At 41.6% G+C, this 15,534-nt stretch overlaps 1 protein-coding gene across 7 annotated transcripts in view; it reads right to left on the bottom strand.

Annotated features, from left to right (window-relative positions):
* Positions 1 to 15,534, bottom strand: part of LOC137794431 (myosin IXB) — a 52,939-nt gene that overhangs the window by 29,529 nt on the left and 7,876 nt on the right. For 6 of the 7 annotated variants that reach the window (XM_068591167.1, XM_068591168.1, XM_068591171.1 and 3 more), the window contains exons 2-4: positions 4,840 to 5,060; positions 4,489 to 4,708; positions 3,647 to 4,153 (exon numbers count right to left, since the gene is read on the bottom strand). In XM_068591167.1, coding sequence (XP_068447268.1) covers positions 3,647 to 4,153; positions 4,489 to 4,708; positions 4,840 to 4,997 — 885 coding nt within the window. In that variant the 5' untranslated portion in view covers positions 4,998 to 5,060. Of the gene's footprint in view, positions 1 to 3,646; positions 4,154 to 4,488; positions 4,709 to 4,839; positions 5,061 to 15,534 lie in introns of those variants that run through there. The other variant, XM_068591174.1, reaches the window with a different exon arrangement.

Below are 15,534 nucleotides of genomic sequence, written 5' to 3'. Positions count from 1 at the left end.
TGTGACCCGGACCTGAAGACCTCCACTACAGCTCGAGGAGAAGGGGCGGACAGCGGTGCGGAGAGGAGGGGACACACACACACACACACACACACACACACACACACACACACACACACACACACACACACACACACACACTTTCCACCAACCTGACCCCCCCCAATTAAACCATATTATTCAAAGTAGAAATTCCATCATTTTGTTATATGCATCTATAAATAGCAGTCAACACATATATATGGCCTGGAATGGAACTTGTAAGGAAAGGAACCACAAGAGGTGAAGAATTTGTGTGACGAGAAAACTGTAGGGAACATTCATTTCAGAGGTGCTATAGCTTCTGAAGTGTATTTTATTTATTGTGAGCCATTTTATGAGCATGCTGCTTTTGTTGGTGGGTGTCGTCAAAATAGAATATTCTCATAGAAAGGAACTAGGAGGGTCTTAGCAGGTAATAGCATGGAAAAGCGTTTAATGCAACTGCTTATGCTTTTAACTGTTTTGGGAATTTAGTATTTTGCAAAAATACTGCTAACGAGGATTGACTGACTTGTCGCAAATAGAAACCAACCTCCGCTTCCTCTCCCGACCAGGACAGCGAGGACTGAACCCGTCTCCCTGTCTGTCCCTGACACCACAGCTTTAGACCAGGCTAACAGACACTCTGCATTCTGGGATTGAACAGCAGAGTGGCAGTGTGTCTGCCAAAAGGGACCAGATCTTTGCTGATGTAGGGGAAAATCTCTCCACCCACCCCCACTTTTTTCAATCAGCCGCCTGGAACCAAAGACTGACAGGCTGACACACATCAAGGGAATGCTGCACTTATTGAAATGCATCTAAAAGCAGCAGTAATTCTGTGAGTGAAGGCTCCAGTCAGTGGGTCTGGAGACGACGCCGGCAGAAGATAGATGGATACACACCGTGCCTGCAAGTTATTGTGGCGGTTCGCCATGTGTTCTTTCCTATAGCTTGTGGCCAAGTCTATTTAACGGTGTTCTACTCCATAGTATGGTGTGTTCCATTGAACTTACTTTCACAAATCAAGGAGTTTCACCTTTTAGCACTGTTTTGTACTTTGAATAAACTGCATTCCATATACAGCTTTTCTGACTAAAAGTCTATTTTTAGCCACATCATTGCGAATTAAAACTGAAAAAATGTAGAGAGGAGATTTACTTCCAGAGAAACACTGCAAGTGATTAGTTCCCAATACCAGGGAGGTCTCTCAAACTGAAACCCAGTGCTGGGATTTCTGCTTTTTGTCGACATTGCATTCAAATTATTGTGCAGAGATTTGGGCCCATACATGCAGGCTGATAACTACTGTGCAGCTTCAACTGGAACTTAGGTAATTTATCTTCTTTCATCACTTGCCCTTCCATAGATCTCAAATCACTAACATACATCCAGATAACATTGCAGACAGGAAGCACTCAAACATAATTAGACCCAGGGTCACAAACTTTAATGCCACCGATTACAACACACACACCATCACATGCACGCAGCATTATGGTTTATTCAGCAGAGCCAGAACTGCAGGACAGTCCAATGATCCACAGTGTTGAAGATATGCTTCACAAGTAGAGTTGAACTTCCATTGATGGAGGTTGACGCTGCAGAGCAGAATGTCAACACTCAACACGCTGGCTTATGAGGGAGTATGAGAGTTGGAGTAATGTGGATGCTGAAAATGGCTTCAAAATAATAACTCTGCTTGAGTCTAACCAGAGGTAAATTCTTCCATATGTGAAAGTAGACGAGAATCTGTTTCTAATTACAGGAATGAAAAGTAAACACAATTAAGTCAACTCTGTTCTTTGCCATGCAGCTTAAGGATTAAACTAAAAAACAATACAGTGTCATAACTGATCTCTCATGATGCAACCATTTTTTGTTCAACAATGTAAACGCTAACAGATGTCTACTTGTCTTCATGTTTTGGTTTCTGCCTCTTTTGTTACCAAACATGGGGAGCTGTACTTTGCATTGAGCCCTGGATATTTAACCTTCGGCTGCCTAAAGATACACTCTGCAGCACTTACAATAATCTTCACTCCCTGGTGGCGCCCCACACAGTATCTGTTTCGAAAATGCAGAACACTGAACAAATTGCTGATACGACAGGTCAAATAAAAATTTGTAAATAAGAAGGAAATTTAAAACACATTTTGAAGGCAAATGTATGAAAAATGAGGTGTTTCCTCTCATTAGCACTGCCTTTTGCTGTGTTTCAGTGATGCAGTTGCTAACTTAGCAATTAGTTCAGACTCCATATGATAGATGATATGAAGGACAGTTGGTCTGTGCAGAAACAGGCCTGAATGCTGTACAGCATTATTAGCAACCAGCTGGCCTCATATATGTATTAAATACTGCATTGATGAAAAAAACAAAATCGGATCATAATTTATGGATAGATATTCTCCCACTATCTATCAACATGAGTAGTTTCAATAAAGCTTTGTATCAGTTAGGTTGACTTGACTTTATGTATTTGATGTGGACATCAAAATGGCATTAGAATTCCTAGCACATATCTATGCACGAAAAGAAAACCAGATGCACTGTGTTGAGTGTATACACCTAAATGCTAATTTCCAACAGGAGGCTTTTTAAAAATAAATAAAAAAGTTAGTAGTTTTGAATCATCATTTTTTAAATCATTCTATCCCGTTAGCGGTTGCACAGAGCAAGTTAGAACAAGCGCTTCATTTCTCACAGACCAGATAGCAAAAGTAAGAGCAGTCACCTGACCGAAACGGCAACAAATTAAAAATCTACAAAAGCTCCAAATGAAAATGAAAATTATGCTGTTCATATTCTCAAAAACAGAAGTTACAATGTTACCCAATCAGTTACCAAAGAGCGCAAGATTGCATTTCAAAATTAGGTGAAGATAGAACACAAACAAACTGCCCTATCTTGACAAGATTCCCACAGCATTTTCAAAAGCCGAGGGGCCACATGACGGGTTAATAAAGCAACTTCCCATCCTCTTTTTCATTTCTTCTTTCTGGCTAGACCATAGTCTTTATGTTAAAGTCTTTGACGCTGCAAACAGACTACCATGTCTCATTAGGTCAGCCCATGCAGGGTAGTACAATTGGGTCACAGCCTGAAAATACATTTGCTCCCTACAGCGCGGGGACCAGATACCTTCTTGGGATGTTTCATAACCATTCATAACCACTGAACTAGAGATAATTAGTGTCCAATAAAATAATTTATAAATATAACCCAGTATATTTTGCATCCTCTGCCTATGTGTGTATGCTTCAGTATGCTAGTGCAACATGAGCCACCTTTGAGGAAGCTATGTCATAGTCGGATATTACTTAATTTAAAGAACAATGCATTTTCCTCTATAACTGAGGACAGTGCAAAAGTGTGTATTTTTATAATGAAGTAATTTTCATTTGACTGACGAGAATCTTGTATGAGGATCCGACAGACTCACCTGTTTGAATAACACATTTTCCATTCTAATTTCTTCTCAAGCATAAACCTGATTCCCCAGGAACAGGGACGTCACTAAGCTGTATCTTAAGAGCGACAGTGGATAACCTCAATTTTTTTTAGGAATAAAACTCAACATGAGGATACAGGTAAAATTACTGCCGTCACGTTAACATCTTACCTCCAGAACCGGTCCAGCTCCCAATATGGTCCTCTCCACTCCGCTAGCATAGCCCTTCTGGCTGAGCGCAGTGAGACAATGGATCAGGAAGTTTGTACTCTGGGTCTTGCCTGAGCCACTTTCCCCAGAAATGACGATGCACTGGTTGACCCTCTTCCTGAGCATAGCGTAGTAAGCCACATCTGCAATAGCAAAAATATGAGGCTCCAGTTTGCCCAGCTGGTGGTTCTCGTACATCTTGACGTACTTGGGGTTGTAGATGGGCAGGAACTTGAAGGGGTTGATGGCTATGAGGATGCTGCCTGCATAGGTATAGATCTTTTTCTTGTAAAAGCGCGAGCGCAGGTTGTTTAATATGCTGTCCTCATTGAGGACAGGGAGGTTGCAGAGGTCTGCAAAGTCATCCTGTGGAGGAGGAAGGAAGCCCCTGGCTGCTAGCTGTGCCTCCTGCTCCTTAGTCACAGGTGGAAGGTGGACATAATGAATAGTGCCATCATGGTTCCTCTCCTGGATCAGAGAAAGTAAAGGTAAAAAAAAGAAGAAACATATTCAAAAATGTTTTTAAACCAGTCCAAATTGTCATTGAACTAACCAGGGTGATATGATCTTTGGAAACATTCTGCATGTGGCTAATTTAACTGCATTTTTGTTATATTTTTCCATCATATGTGTTTAACTTCTTATTTAGATTGACTACTTGTTTTTTGTTCCGACTGAAAATGGCAACAAAGAGGAAGCATGAGCGGAAGTAGGCAGAATATGCAATAGTCAGACCGGGGGAGGACTTTTCAAGTGGCCCACTAAGTCTGGCTGCAAAGTGAACTGTGTGCCGTCAGCTCTACCTGTAGTAAGAAGTAGAAGCCAAGGGTACGAGGATGTTGCTCCTGGGCTTTTCGAGGCCACAGCAGAAACCTCTGTGCCGGCAGGTCTCCGGCCTCTAGTACCCACTCTTCCCCGCCACATTCCTTCACCTCTGCTAGCACATACATGCGGCCAGGGTCCAGCCCAAGAGCCGTGGCAGCGTCTGAGATCACGGAGGCTGTGGTTGCATCCTTCTGCACTCTGATAGAAAAAAGTAATGACTAAGTGATTAATGCTGGTTTACAGTAGTTCGTCTCCTGACAATATTTAAACAAAACCATAGCAAACTGATAATGTTACATTATTTAGTCGCGATGCTGTGGCACACTCACCTAAGATTGCAGCAGGTGGGAGACTGGGCAGCCAATCGTGGGTAGATCTGGAGCATGTATGAGCGGCCGTCATGATCGTTAGGGCTAGCTGGCCCGCATCCCCCCCCTCCTCCACCTGCGTTCGTTGCCATGGTGGCAGCGCCATCTCTGACACTCATCCTGGGCCAGGGGGAGTGGCCTCAGCATGCCGCACCCACTGCTTCCCTCTCACCACGCAGCACCTGAAAAAAGGTTGATTGATCAGTAAGGGCCATTATTTACACTTCATACATCCACAAGACGATGGCGCCTGATCATTTCCCATATTGACACTGTACAATGATAAAACAAGGTCATCAGAGGACTCAGCAGAAACCTGTGTAGTTACAAGATTTGGGATGAAAAAGACAGACTATCGACTCTCACGCAAGTTATTAGCTATCCTACTTAAAGAAACACTCAGCACTAGAAAGCCAGTAGAAACCAGTGAACCTTTTTCAATATAAAAGCACTGCAGCTTTCTAAAAGCCTAAAAATTCATTTCAGTTTCAGTCATCAGAGGAAGTAAAAATCTTTTTTTTTAAATAACAGAACAGAGTAGAATATTTCTCATGCTCTGAAAAAGAAATGCACATGCGTGTGGTATAAGGCTCAGACTTGTGCATTAGTGTGGACGGAAATGTAATAACACTGCAGTGCATTATCAGAAACATTACTGTTAGTTGCAGCTGCTTCACAGAAATTGAACCCTTCCGCTCAATGATACCAACCAAGATACAAAAAAAGAAAACACTTAAACCACAAATGTTATGACTGCATGTTATTCCCTCTTACAGACAAGACACCTACGATGATGTATGACGTGGAACTTGGTGGCAGGATAAAGTGTTATTTTCCACCACAACAACTCATATCTCAATCGATGGATAGCTCAATTCTCTCTGCCTGGCAATGTCCCAACACAAAAAGGACTCACATCTATCACAGAGCGCTGAGCAAGCCATTAACTGAGAACAAAGTTGAGGTTCATCCAGTCCTTTTACAAATGACAAATTACCTGACCGAGGTGAAAGTGCATTAAAGATGTACCAGGCTCTATTATGAACTAAACCCCAACAAACTAAGGGGGAAGGACAAACGTCTTACTGATGAACCACATGACTGGTTCCATGCCATTGAACTCACTGGAGTCAATGAGGTCGGGAACCAATTTTTTTTTTAAACCCTTTCATGTCACTGCAACTCTCTTTAAAGCAAGAGTTTTGGCAACAGAGAGACCAACCGGATTTTAATTCAAACCAATCACCGTATTTCTTGCTGACTGGGCATGTAATCAGTAAAATCAGCTGATGTGATTTTTAGTCACATATTAAGCAGGGCTGAATGTTTTAATTATTTCTACTGGGAGGTATGAACCGTCATTACCAGTATTAGCAAGGTATAATTACAAAAGCTTGTATACAAAAGAATAGATTCAATCACACCATTTATACGCTGCTTTGTAAAAGTTGGGTTCACAGGATGTTAAATCTCTACTGACGTCACACACATTTTTGATAAATGGTCTTTTGTTCTTGTTTTAAAGAAGACCAACTTTTAAATACCAATCAATAACTCTTCCAGGGCTACACACACACATCGCTATCTGCAACATGCACATAGAGGACAGTTGGGTTCATCCATGTACAATCTACATTACAGTAGTTCACGTCAGTACAGAACCATAGGGCTAACACAACTCTGTAATTGGCCCTCAAATCATAATACAATCATACTTCGTACAACTGCAGGTTAAATTTATTCCACACACGCATTACTTACGGTGTGTTGCATGTAGTTACTTTACCAGGTGACATGATGGCAGCTTTACATCATAGCTGATCAACAGAAAACCTGGACAACATAACAGAGTTATTTAAAAAGGCAGCTCTTTGAAGTAATGCTGAGGTATTTCAGGACTGAGTCAGTGGCTACATTTACATGCACACAAATATTCCACCGTCATTCCAAATATGTCAACCATTTTGGGTCAGATGGAGAAACACAAATATATTTAAACATTATTTTTGCCATGTCAATAGCTTAGTAGGAATATTTTCTTTTTCGGAATAAAGGGCAAAAACCACAATATTTGGTGCTTGTAAGTACTTAGTTATTGTAACGTTTATCTGGATCACAGACAATAAATAGGACCCAGGTTGTCAAGGCCGTTTGTTCCAAAATGAGTGCGGAAGAGTTAAAAATATTTCAGTGTGGATCACAGTCACAGACAACAGCTGGCTAAAGTTTGGTCTAATGATGGATCGTGTAGCAAGGCTCTGTATCAGTTATGTATTCTGTGTACACTGCAAGTCCCTCTTGGGAAACAGGAACCTGCTTTAAATCACTGTGTGGCAGGCGCTGCTTGGGTAACCTGATCCCAGGTCAAGCCCTGAAAGCACAGAGTCCTACAGTTTATCACTTTTATCATTCAAGCAGAGACAGTTTATTTTCTCAACCTGAAAAATACGAAATATTATAGTCTGAGATACGTCTAAAAAAGCAGGCTGAGGGGAAAGAGGCTCTCACAGATGTTTGAATGAGTTATGAAATAAAGTTCTCCATTCCTCCATTATAAAAGGTTTGTTTTCACCGAAAATACACGCTAAGAATAGCTCGTTTAAATCATGTGCAAAATATCTAGTTTCGTCACGTGGCAAAGATAATGTTTCGTCTTTTCTTCCTCTACTGTATGACAATGGGATCTTTTGTGAAGAAAAGAATAATCACTAAACAATCTCATCTGCTTAATAAGAGATTTCAACTGAAACCACACAGTGCTGCTAGTAACTTCACAATCACTTCAACTTTATTACACACATCATATAATGTACATACAGGTCCATACAAGAAAGTTGACCTCTGCATTTAACCCATCCTAAGCATTTTAGAAGCAGCAGGCTGCTGTAAAGCTCAAAGGAGCCACTTGGATTCAGTGTCTTGCTCAAGGACACAGAACAGAAGGAGCCGGGTATCGAACCTTGTGGTTAAAGGACTACTCGCTCCACCCACTGAGCCACAGACACAGATATCGCAACAAAGCCAACTCTGGAACCATTCAGAAGAGAATTAGGGAAAAATAGAGTAGTTTTAGAGTCATGAGCTTGTTCCTTTGCCAGGCTAGTTGACCACAGTCCCAAAAACATGCAAGCCTGTAAAATGCAACGGCATGCAAAACTGCAGAGACCACAAAAGACAGCATCATGATTATCCTCGATCACAGGCCCTGTCTGGTTTGAATCTGTTCCTTTAACTCCTGAGCTGCTCTCTTAACTCGATTTAAAAAGAGTAAGGATAAAGTACAAAATATGTGTGGAAGAGTTGAAGCATTGCATCTCAGTTTGTGTGGCTTTGCAGAAAGAGAGAAAAAGCTGAGGGAAAACAGGGACAGTGATAGAGAGAAAACTGAACTATTAAATAGAGAGGAAGGCAGAGGGACTGAGAGAGAGGTAAACATCTAAAAGTGAGACAGAAAAGAGAGAGGTCTCAGGGGACACTCAAAGGAGACGCTGGCTTTGAGATAATACAGCGTCCTCCCTGCGGAGGAGATCCTTTGCAAGGATGCCCAGCATTCCTCAGATAAGACCTGGGGTTGTCTGCTTTGCGTGGGCTTAGCCTGGCACTTTAGCTGCTTACTGAGGGCTGATGGGAAGACAGCAGAGCACAAGACTACAACTGAGGGCAGAGGGGCTCTTCATCTGCTTACTGTGGGCAGGGCAGGGCATTAACAAACTAACAATCTCCTTAAACAGACTTCTTTTTTTTTTTTAAAAAGGAAATACCACTCATCCTGAGTGAACTCCCTTACATTATCCCACCTAACTCCTCATTATCCAGTCAAGGAGAGTAGGCTTTAAGTAAGTTAATTTCACTGTGCATTCATCAGGATTTATTTTACACAGATAGACGATTTATCTAAACAACAGAAATAGAACAAATCATTACAATCAATTTAATAGCAAGTGAAGTATATCTTCCATCGCAAACTAAAAACACATTTTCGGCTACACCTTGAATAAGGAAGGTAGCGCAGTAGTAGCACTTAAATGTTTCTTACTGACTTTATTGAAGAAATTGTACTTTCTTGTTGTTCTGAGTTTGTACTCAGTTGAGTGCACTTATTGTAAGTCACTTTGGATAAAAGCGTCAGCTAAATTAAATGCAAAGTAATGTGATGTAAAAGTAAAACTATCAAATTAGAGCCTGCACATTTATGTCTGAACTGCTGTGCTGATTTTCAATCCTCTGCCTCATGGGAACTATTAGAGTCAGCCGTCTGGGTCTATATTTCACTCAGCTGTGCTGTTGACATTGAAGGTTATGGATAATTTTAGGTGCTACAATTCAGCACAATATTAACACAGATAAATAGGGTACACATGCAAGGGGTTGCATGTATGCAGATGGAAAGCAAAACATAGCTGACGAAATGGAAAGAGAAATAAATAAAACATATTTCTAATATTGAAGTGACACTGAAGTTGGTAGTAAGAGTGGGAGTTGTTTAGCCGTCTCTCGCAGGAATGAAATAAATCAACCAGGTATTACTCACTCCCCTTTTTCCCAACTCCACCTCTGTTGTTTTCATTGAACTACTAACAAAAAGTAAAAAGCTCCATCCAAAGAAGAAGGAGGAGCCATAGTAAGGCTAGAGTGCCAATTAGTGAAGAGAGAAAAGAAATGTTTTGCCTTTATATGGCCAGTTTTGTAGTGTTTATGATGTCACTTAGAGATGTGTGAGATTCTTGAGTGTAATGCTCTTAGTCTGTTCTCACAGACAGTAAATTTTCTTCCTGATGGACCTCCCAAGACTGGAACGCGTGCACGCACGCTCACACGCGCGCACACACACAACAGAGAAGCCAGTCGGTGCTGAGACACCACCAGCTGACTCTGTGATCTGGCAGGAAGTGAATGACCCAGTGACACACCAATGAGCTTCAGATAAGTACTCTATTCTACGTTTCTCCATGTTTGTCTGACTCCTTTAGCATCTCCCTCACTGTATGTCTCACACTAATAAAGACATGTACACACACACACACACACACACACACACACACACACACACACACACACACACACACACACACACACACACACACACACACACACACACTACAGGTGATCCAAAAGGATGAGAGTTATGATGTCAGCAGTGAGTGTGAACCAAAGATATGGTGACTCAGTATTTCACTTCAGGATGTCAGATAAGTCTCACTAGTTGGGGCAACAAGCAGCTCCTGTTATGGAAGTAACTAGTCACTGAGATGACTATGACTGCACCCAGAAGGAAATTGCTATGATTATTTATTTTTTTTTAAACTGTTCAGCTAACTACAACTTTGAATGCTTCTGTAGTCCGTTTACATTTCCACCAACTTCTATGTATACCATCTTTACATCTCTTGTTATATGATTTGGTTTAAAAAGTGCAATTTACAGTTTATAAATTGTAAGATTATTTAGCAAATAGAGAACAGTAATAAAAGAACTGTGATAAATGATATACTACTAAAGCAAATACAATCATAATACTGGTATGTATTTTTCTAAAGAAATTAAAAACCATAACCTTTGACCATACCAGACTGACATGTTTTCCCCTCTATACACGGCCCCAATGGGATCAATCTAGAGGTCCTTATCTTCTCAAGGACATGACACTGTAGACAAGGGGGCCAGTATATTGAGCCACCAACCCCTATGATTAATTGTCAACCCACTCAAACTGCGCTAAAGCCATGAAGGTCAAATTCTCATGCATCAGAGAAAAAAGAAATCATTCACAGGACAATCAATTTCCATCCCAATTAAATACAAATATTTTCAATAAAAACAAGACAAGTGTCGAGAATAATGTGTGACAAAAGAGCAAGAGGATCCCTCCATCATAAAAAAAGATGAAGTTAATTATCAATTCAGAGTTTAACACCAACAAAACGCAGGGAAAAAGGCAAGAGGATAAGGAGGTAATTTATGAACACAGACTCCATACTGAGTTCAGGGTTCAACAGAGAGTTTGTGCGGGTATTCAGATTTCCCATAAGAGCTATTTTTGGATTATCAACAGCACTTTTAATTTAGTTGGAAATTATTACTATGTCCAAGAGAAAGTAAAGCAACAGGAATCCCTTCAACTTTTGTTCTAGAGGACTCCCAACCCTAATGATTAAACACAAGGCTCCCTATTATGACTTTCGTAAAGCAGGTATTTCCGTGACCAACCGTGGAAGGATGAGCAAGTTCTGTGTAATTGAAGAGACGAGTAACGATACAATCACGAAGGATGAGTCAGAGAAATCACATTTTCACACACAAACATACGCGTCTGACTGCTTCCTGAAGCAACCACGATGTTGGACTGGTAGAGAAAGTCCTATATAGCTGGTTCTAAGGCTTTATTAAATATTTTTATTTCTAATTAATGAATTATTCAAAGCCATCCTCCGTTTTTTTTTTTCTTTTTACCCGAGACCTTGACTATAAATAAAGCTGCGGGTTTAAAATGTGCTCTTTTCAACATGTGCTTGTAATGATGGACCCACCAAAGGCTTTGTGGCATCAGGGAGGGTAACAATTTGAACATCTGTGCTCAAGTTAAATGCAAGAATTTGTTTTACACTGACTTTCAAACATTTCAAAAGGCCCAAGACCCCTTCCAGAGTACATCTGTGTGCCCGGCTGCAACGCTGTAGACCAAGCTCCTTTCCTCTCCCCAGGGAAAGTGCAGATGAGGACCACTGAGGTATCCATCACCACTACAACTCTCTCTGCATGACCTAATGGAGATGAGCTGGGCTGGCTTTTTGCCAAAGTGGGCTGCATTGTCCTCTGGGCACAATGAGAAGCAGAAGCAAAGGAAGTAACGATTCACTGTGTGTGCAAGAGATAGATCTCTTAGGGATTCATAAATGCACTCGATACTTGTGTAATAGAGTAAGAGAGTAAGGGAGTGAGAAAAAGCTCCTGTTGCTGCTTAGTGGCGGTAAATCAGCCTCTCAGTTAAAGAAGTGCAGATGCAACCAAAATGGCTGTGAATGGATCAGAGGCCTCCCACTGGAGCCATGTGGCCTACTCAAAGATGCAGCCTTTTGTTTAAAAAAGGGACCAAAACCTCAATCAGGGAATTAACTCATCCAGCAGACACCCACTGGGCTCAATAGGACAAACACAGATCGGGAGGGAACTATGACGAGAGAGTGAAGAAAAGGGAAGAAAACGGGCACTAAAAGCTCATCTCCTCCCCCCACTCCTACAGTTTTTAAGTCAGCTCCCAGGCTAGCCAGCCATGAACAATAAAACCAGAGCTGAGGAGCATCTGCTGCCTCCGTCTAAAGAAGAGGATAAAGAAGAGAGGAGCCGCAGGGATCCAGTCTTTGACTTGTTGATATTATCCCATTCATTCAATGTAGGGCCCAAGCTCATGGTCAAAATCCTCTTCTCTGCCACAAGTAAGCTCAAAGAAGAGAAAGACATCACAGATGCCGTTCGGTCTTTCAGCTAAACTGCACAGTAGCAAGTCTTGGAGAGAGCTATACACCCCCAATTTGAGATCTCATCACAACGACAGCTTGGTTGTTACTAAACTCCAGCTAGTCTGCTGCCTGTCACAATAAATAAATCACCATAACTGCCATGGACAATGCTAATCAATTATAACATGGTCATCTGAGTGCACGCCATTGATCTATCTACCCCTCCCAATATCATGTGCCTGAGTCACGTATTGACAAACTGAATCGGCTGCTGTTCACTTAACATCGCTCGGAGGAAGGTATGACCCCGCCTCACGCACAGACCATTCCGCGGAGGCTGGCTGTCAACATATTGGACCAGTTGATACAAAACAACTTAAAATCATGGCTGCAATACTTCTGCAACGCCTTCTCTCATCAGCTCGCTGTGCTGTTGCTTGAGGCAACTAAACATTAGCTTTAGCCACAGCTTTATGAACTCTAACTTTATGTACACGTCACAGCAGGTGAGTAATCCAAGAGGCCCGGGTGCAGCCTTACCCTACTCCCCCGTGTCTCGCCACCAGTCTGCCTCAGCTGGATTGCTGTGTTTTCAACTGCTTCCTTAACTATCCCCCCCTTCTCTCCAGCTCTCCTGTCATACCACCGTCATTAACAGAATCTTCCCCAATTCCTTTCCTTGGACCCCCCTGCTGGTCACCCCCTTCTGCTCCTCATTGCCTAACATTTGGCACTGCTGCTTCAACTCATTCCAGATGCCAAACCACACGGAGTAGAGGCGAGTGGAGGAAGCGCTCCACTCACACAAAAAACAAGTCCTAGTGTTTTGGGTTCAGACCTGAGGGCAAAGCCCAGTGAGCAGAGTAAAAAAGGCCAACAAAACAAATCTGGATTAAACACAAACTAGTATTTGCATTTCATCAAACCACTCAAAAGGTCAGGCAAAGTGTAGCCACAGAGCACATTAACATGCAAATTCTCCTCAAATATTATCATCCCAGCCTTGAACGTCTGTCTTGCACAGACTAAAGACGTCCCGGGGTTATTTCATCCAGAGGTAAATACTGCGATAAGATGATGCATAGCAACCAAGAAGGAGTAAAAAAATATACGTTTTCAATCATTGTGATGAGATGAAACTCGAGATTCAAAGCAGCAGCGTCCACATGAAAAACACCAGAGCAGGGAGGCTGCAGCGTGTCTGACTTAATGCAACCCAGAAGGTCTCTGCTGAGTCTGATTTTGGGATTCCTCGCTGGTTGGTGGTGACAGGGATTTCCGGGGGGAGTTTTTTGGGACCAGTCATCTCAGCCATGTTGGACTAATAATGGACTAGTTTAGACCAGCGGTGGGGCAATACAGCTTAATGATGGTATAGAGGACTCAAGTATGTTCTTAATTAGTATTCCATGACATTCAGAGGGTCAACAAAACAACAAACACCAGTATGATATGCAGTGAAGCATTGCTTCAATGACCAGCTGTTCACTGATATAATTAATCTTTGTAATAGCCGGCAAGAAAAGAAAAGTCTCTGAAGAGAGCTCAGCAAAAAACTTAACTTTTTGCCCACAATTTCTTTAATTGTTAAAACCAGAAAGAAAAATTGCTTAATTCCATTGGTCCCACTTTATTAAATGGGAAATGGGAGAGATTAATGGGCAAGTTTTCACATTTTGTCGACATTTTATTCACCAAATGATTGATCAATTGTTCAGAAATACAATCCACATTCATTCATTGTTAGTGAAACAAGATAGTTATTGTCAGCCTACTGGAAATAAGCCTGCAGAAAAAAATGCTAATATTGCACAATGTGTTTATTGGATTGAGGTGCATTTAATAGGAGGCTGCTCAGGATGGTCTGCAGTTAGGGAAATACTTCCTTCCTCTTGAGCTTGAAAAAGCCACACGCACAAACACACAAACATGCAGTACGTCGTTTGGAGATGTGGAGCAGCTGCAGGCAGAAATCAGGAAGAGTTGAAAAGGAAGTAAGGGGAAGTAGGCAGACAGAGGGGATTATTGTACACGCTCACTCATGTGGGCTACCCTGCTCTAAAAACATTTCCCAAACACATGACTCCATTGTAGCACCAGAATAGTAACTGCACTGCAGCAAGTTCATATGTATTAATAGTAATCCCTTAGCCCTGCCGCTGGTGACACATGTCACACACATTTTTTATGTATTCCTTAGAGAGAAAAAAAAAAGTTCAGACAGTAGGTTACAATGCCAACTGCCTAGGTCTGTAAGCAAATAGAAGGAAAGAAACTGAGATTTAACACAAACTAAAGTCTGAGTTCTGTCTGCTATGGCACCAAGTCCCAAAAGTACGCTCTACCAACTGAGAAATGTTAACAATAAAACTCATCCAACAACTTATACAGGCCGCGGCCTCAAAAGCGGGTCCAAAAAGCAGCAGGACGAGCAAAAGGAGCTTATAATGATGAACGATGTGTAATAAAGGGGAGTAACACAATGGAGAAAAACATAATCTCAGACATTCCAACATACAATACAATATGTGCAGCTAGTATAATCTACTGAAATGATCTTCCCTGTGGTGTGTCCTGATGATGCTCGGGTGGCTTACCAGATTCACACACCATCGTGTTCAGGATGAACATCTTTGGAATAATGTCATTCTAACATCTAGGCCTATGGTGACCCGTTTCTAAATCTACATGTTGTTTGAGGGGACTGAACGGTAACAGCATAAATAACTAATGATTTTGGGCATCATATGCCATAAATAAAACTATCTAGAGTAAAAAGACAACGCCACCAAAGCTACTTTTTAAAGCATTTTCTTTGACTGTCTGCTTCTTTTCTTCTATACAGATCACATCATGTCTCTTAACACTTCCGCCTTGGCTGGACTTCCTGAATGATTTCGGTCAGATGAAATGTAACTAACATATGGAGCCATTCATCGGTGACCACAGTCAGACTGCACGGTAAAAATAGAGCAAAAACAAATAGAACAGAGCAGAACCCAGCCAACATAGAGCACATAGCCAATGTCTACTGTTCCTGCTCCATCTCCCACTCATTCTACCCTCAGCTCGTCTCTTTCTTTCCATCTTTCCCCCCCATCTGTGCCTCCCTTGTCTGCTGTCTTCTTTGCTTTGCATTTTCTCTTGTGATTCCCTTGTCACTCTCCACAGCCCTTCAGGCATCCAGTCATAAGACTGT

Source organism: Clinocottus analis, unplaced genomic scaffold (genome assembly GCF_023055335.1).
Source record: "Clinocottus analis isolate CAN_PGR_092001 unplaced genomic scaffold, fCliAna1.0.p SCAF_25, whole genome shotgun sequence".
NCBI classification, from domain to species: domain Eukaryota; kingdom Metazoa; phylum Chordata; class Actinopteri; order Perciformes; family Cottidae; genus Clinocottus; species Clinocottus analis.
The sequence above is the reverse complement of the archived record's forward strand: the minus strand, read 5'-3'. Positions and strand labels throughout refer to the sequence as shown.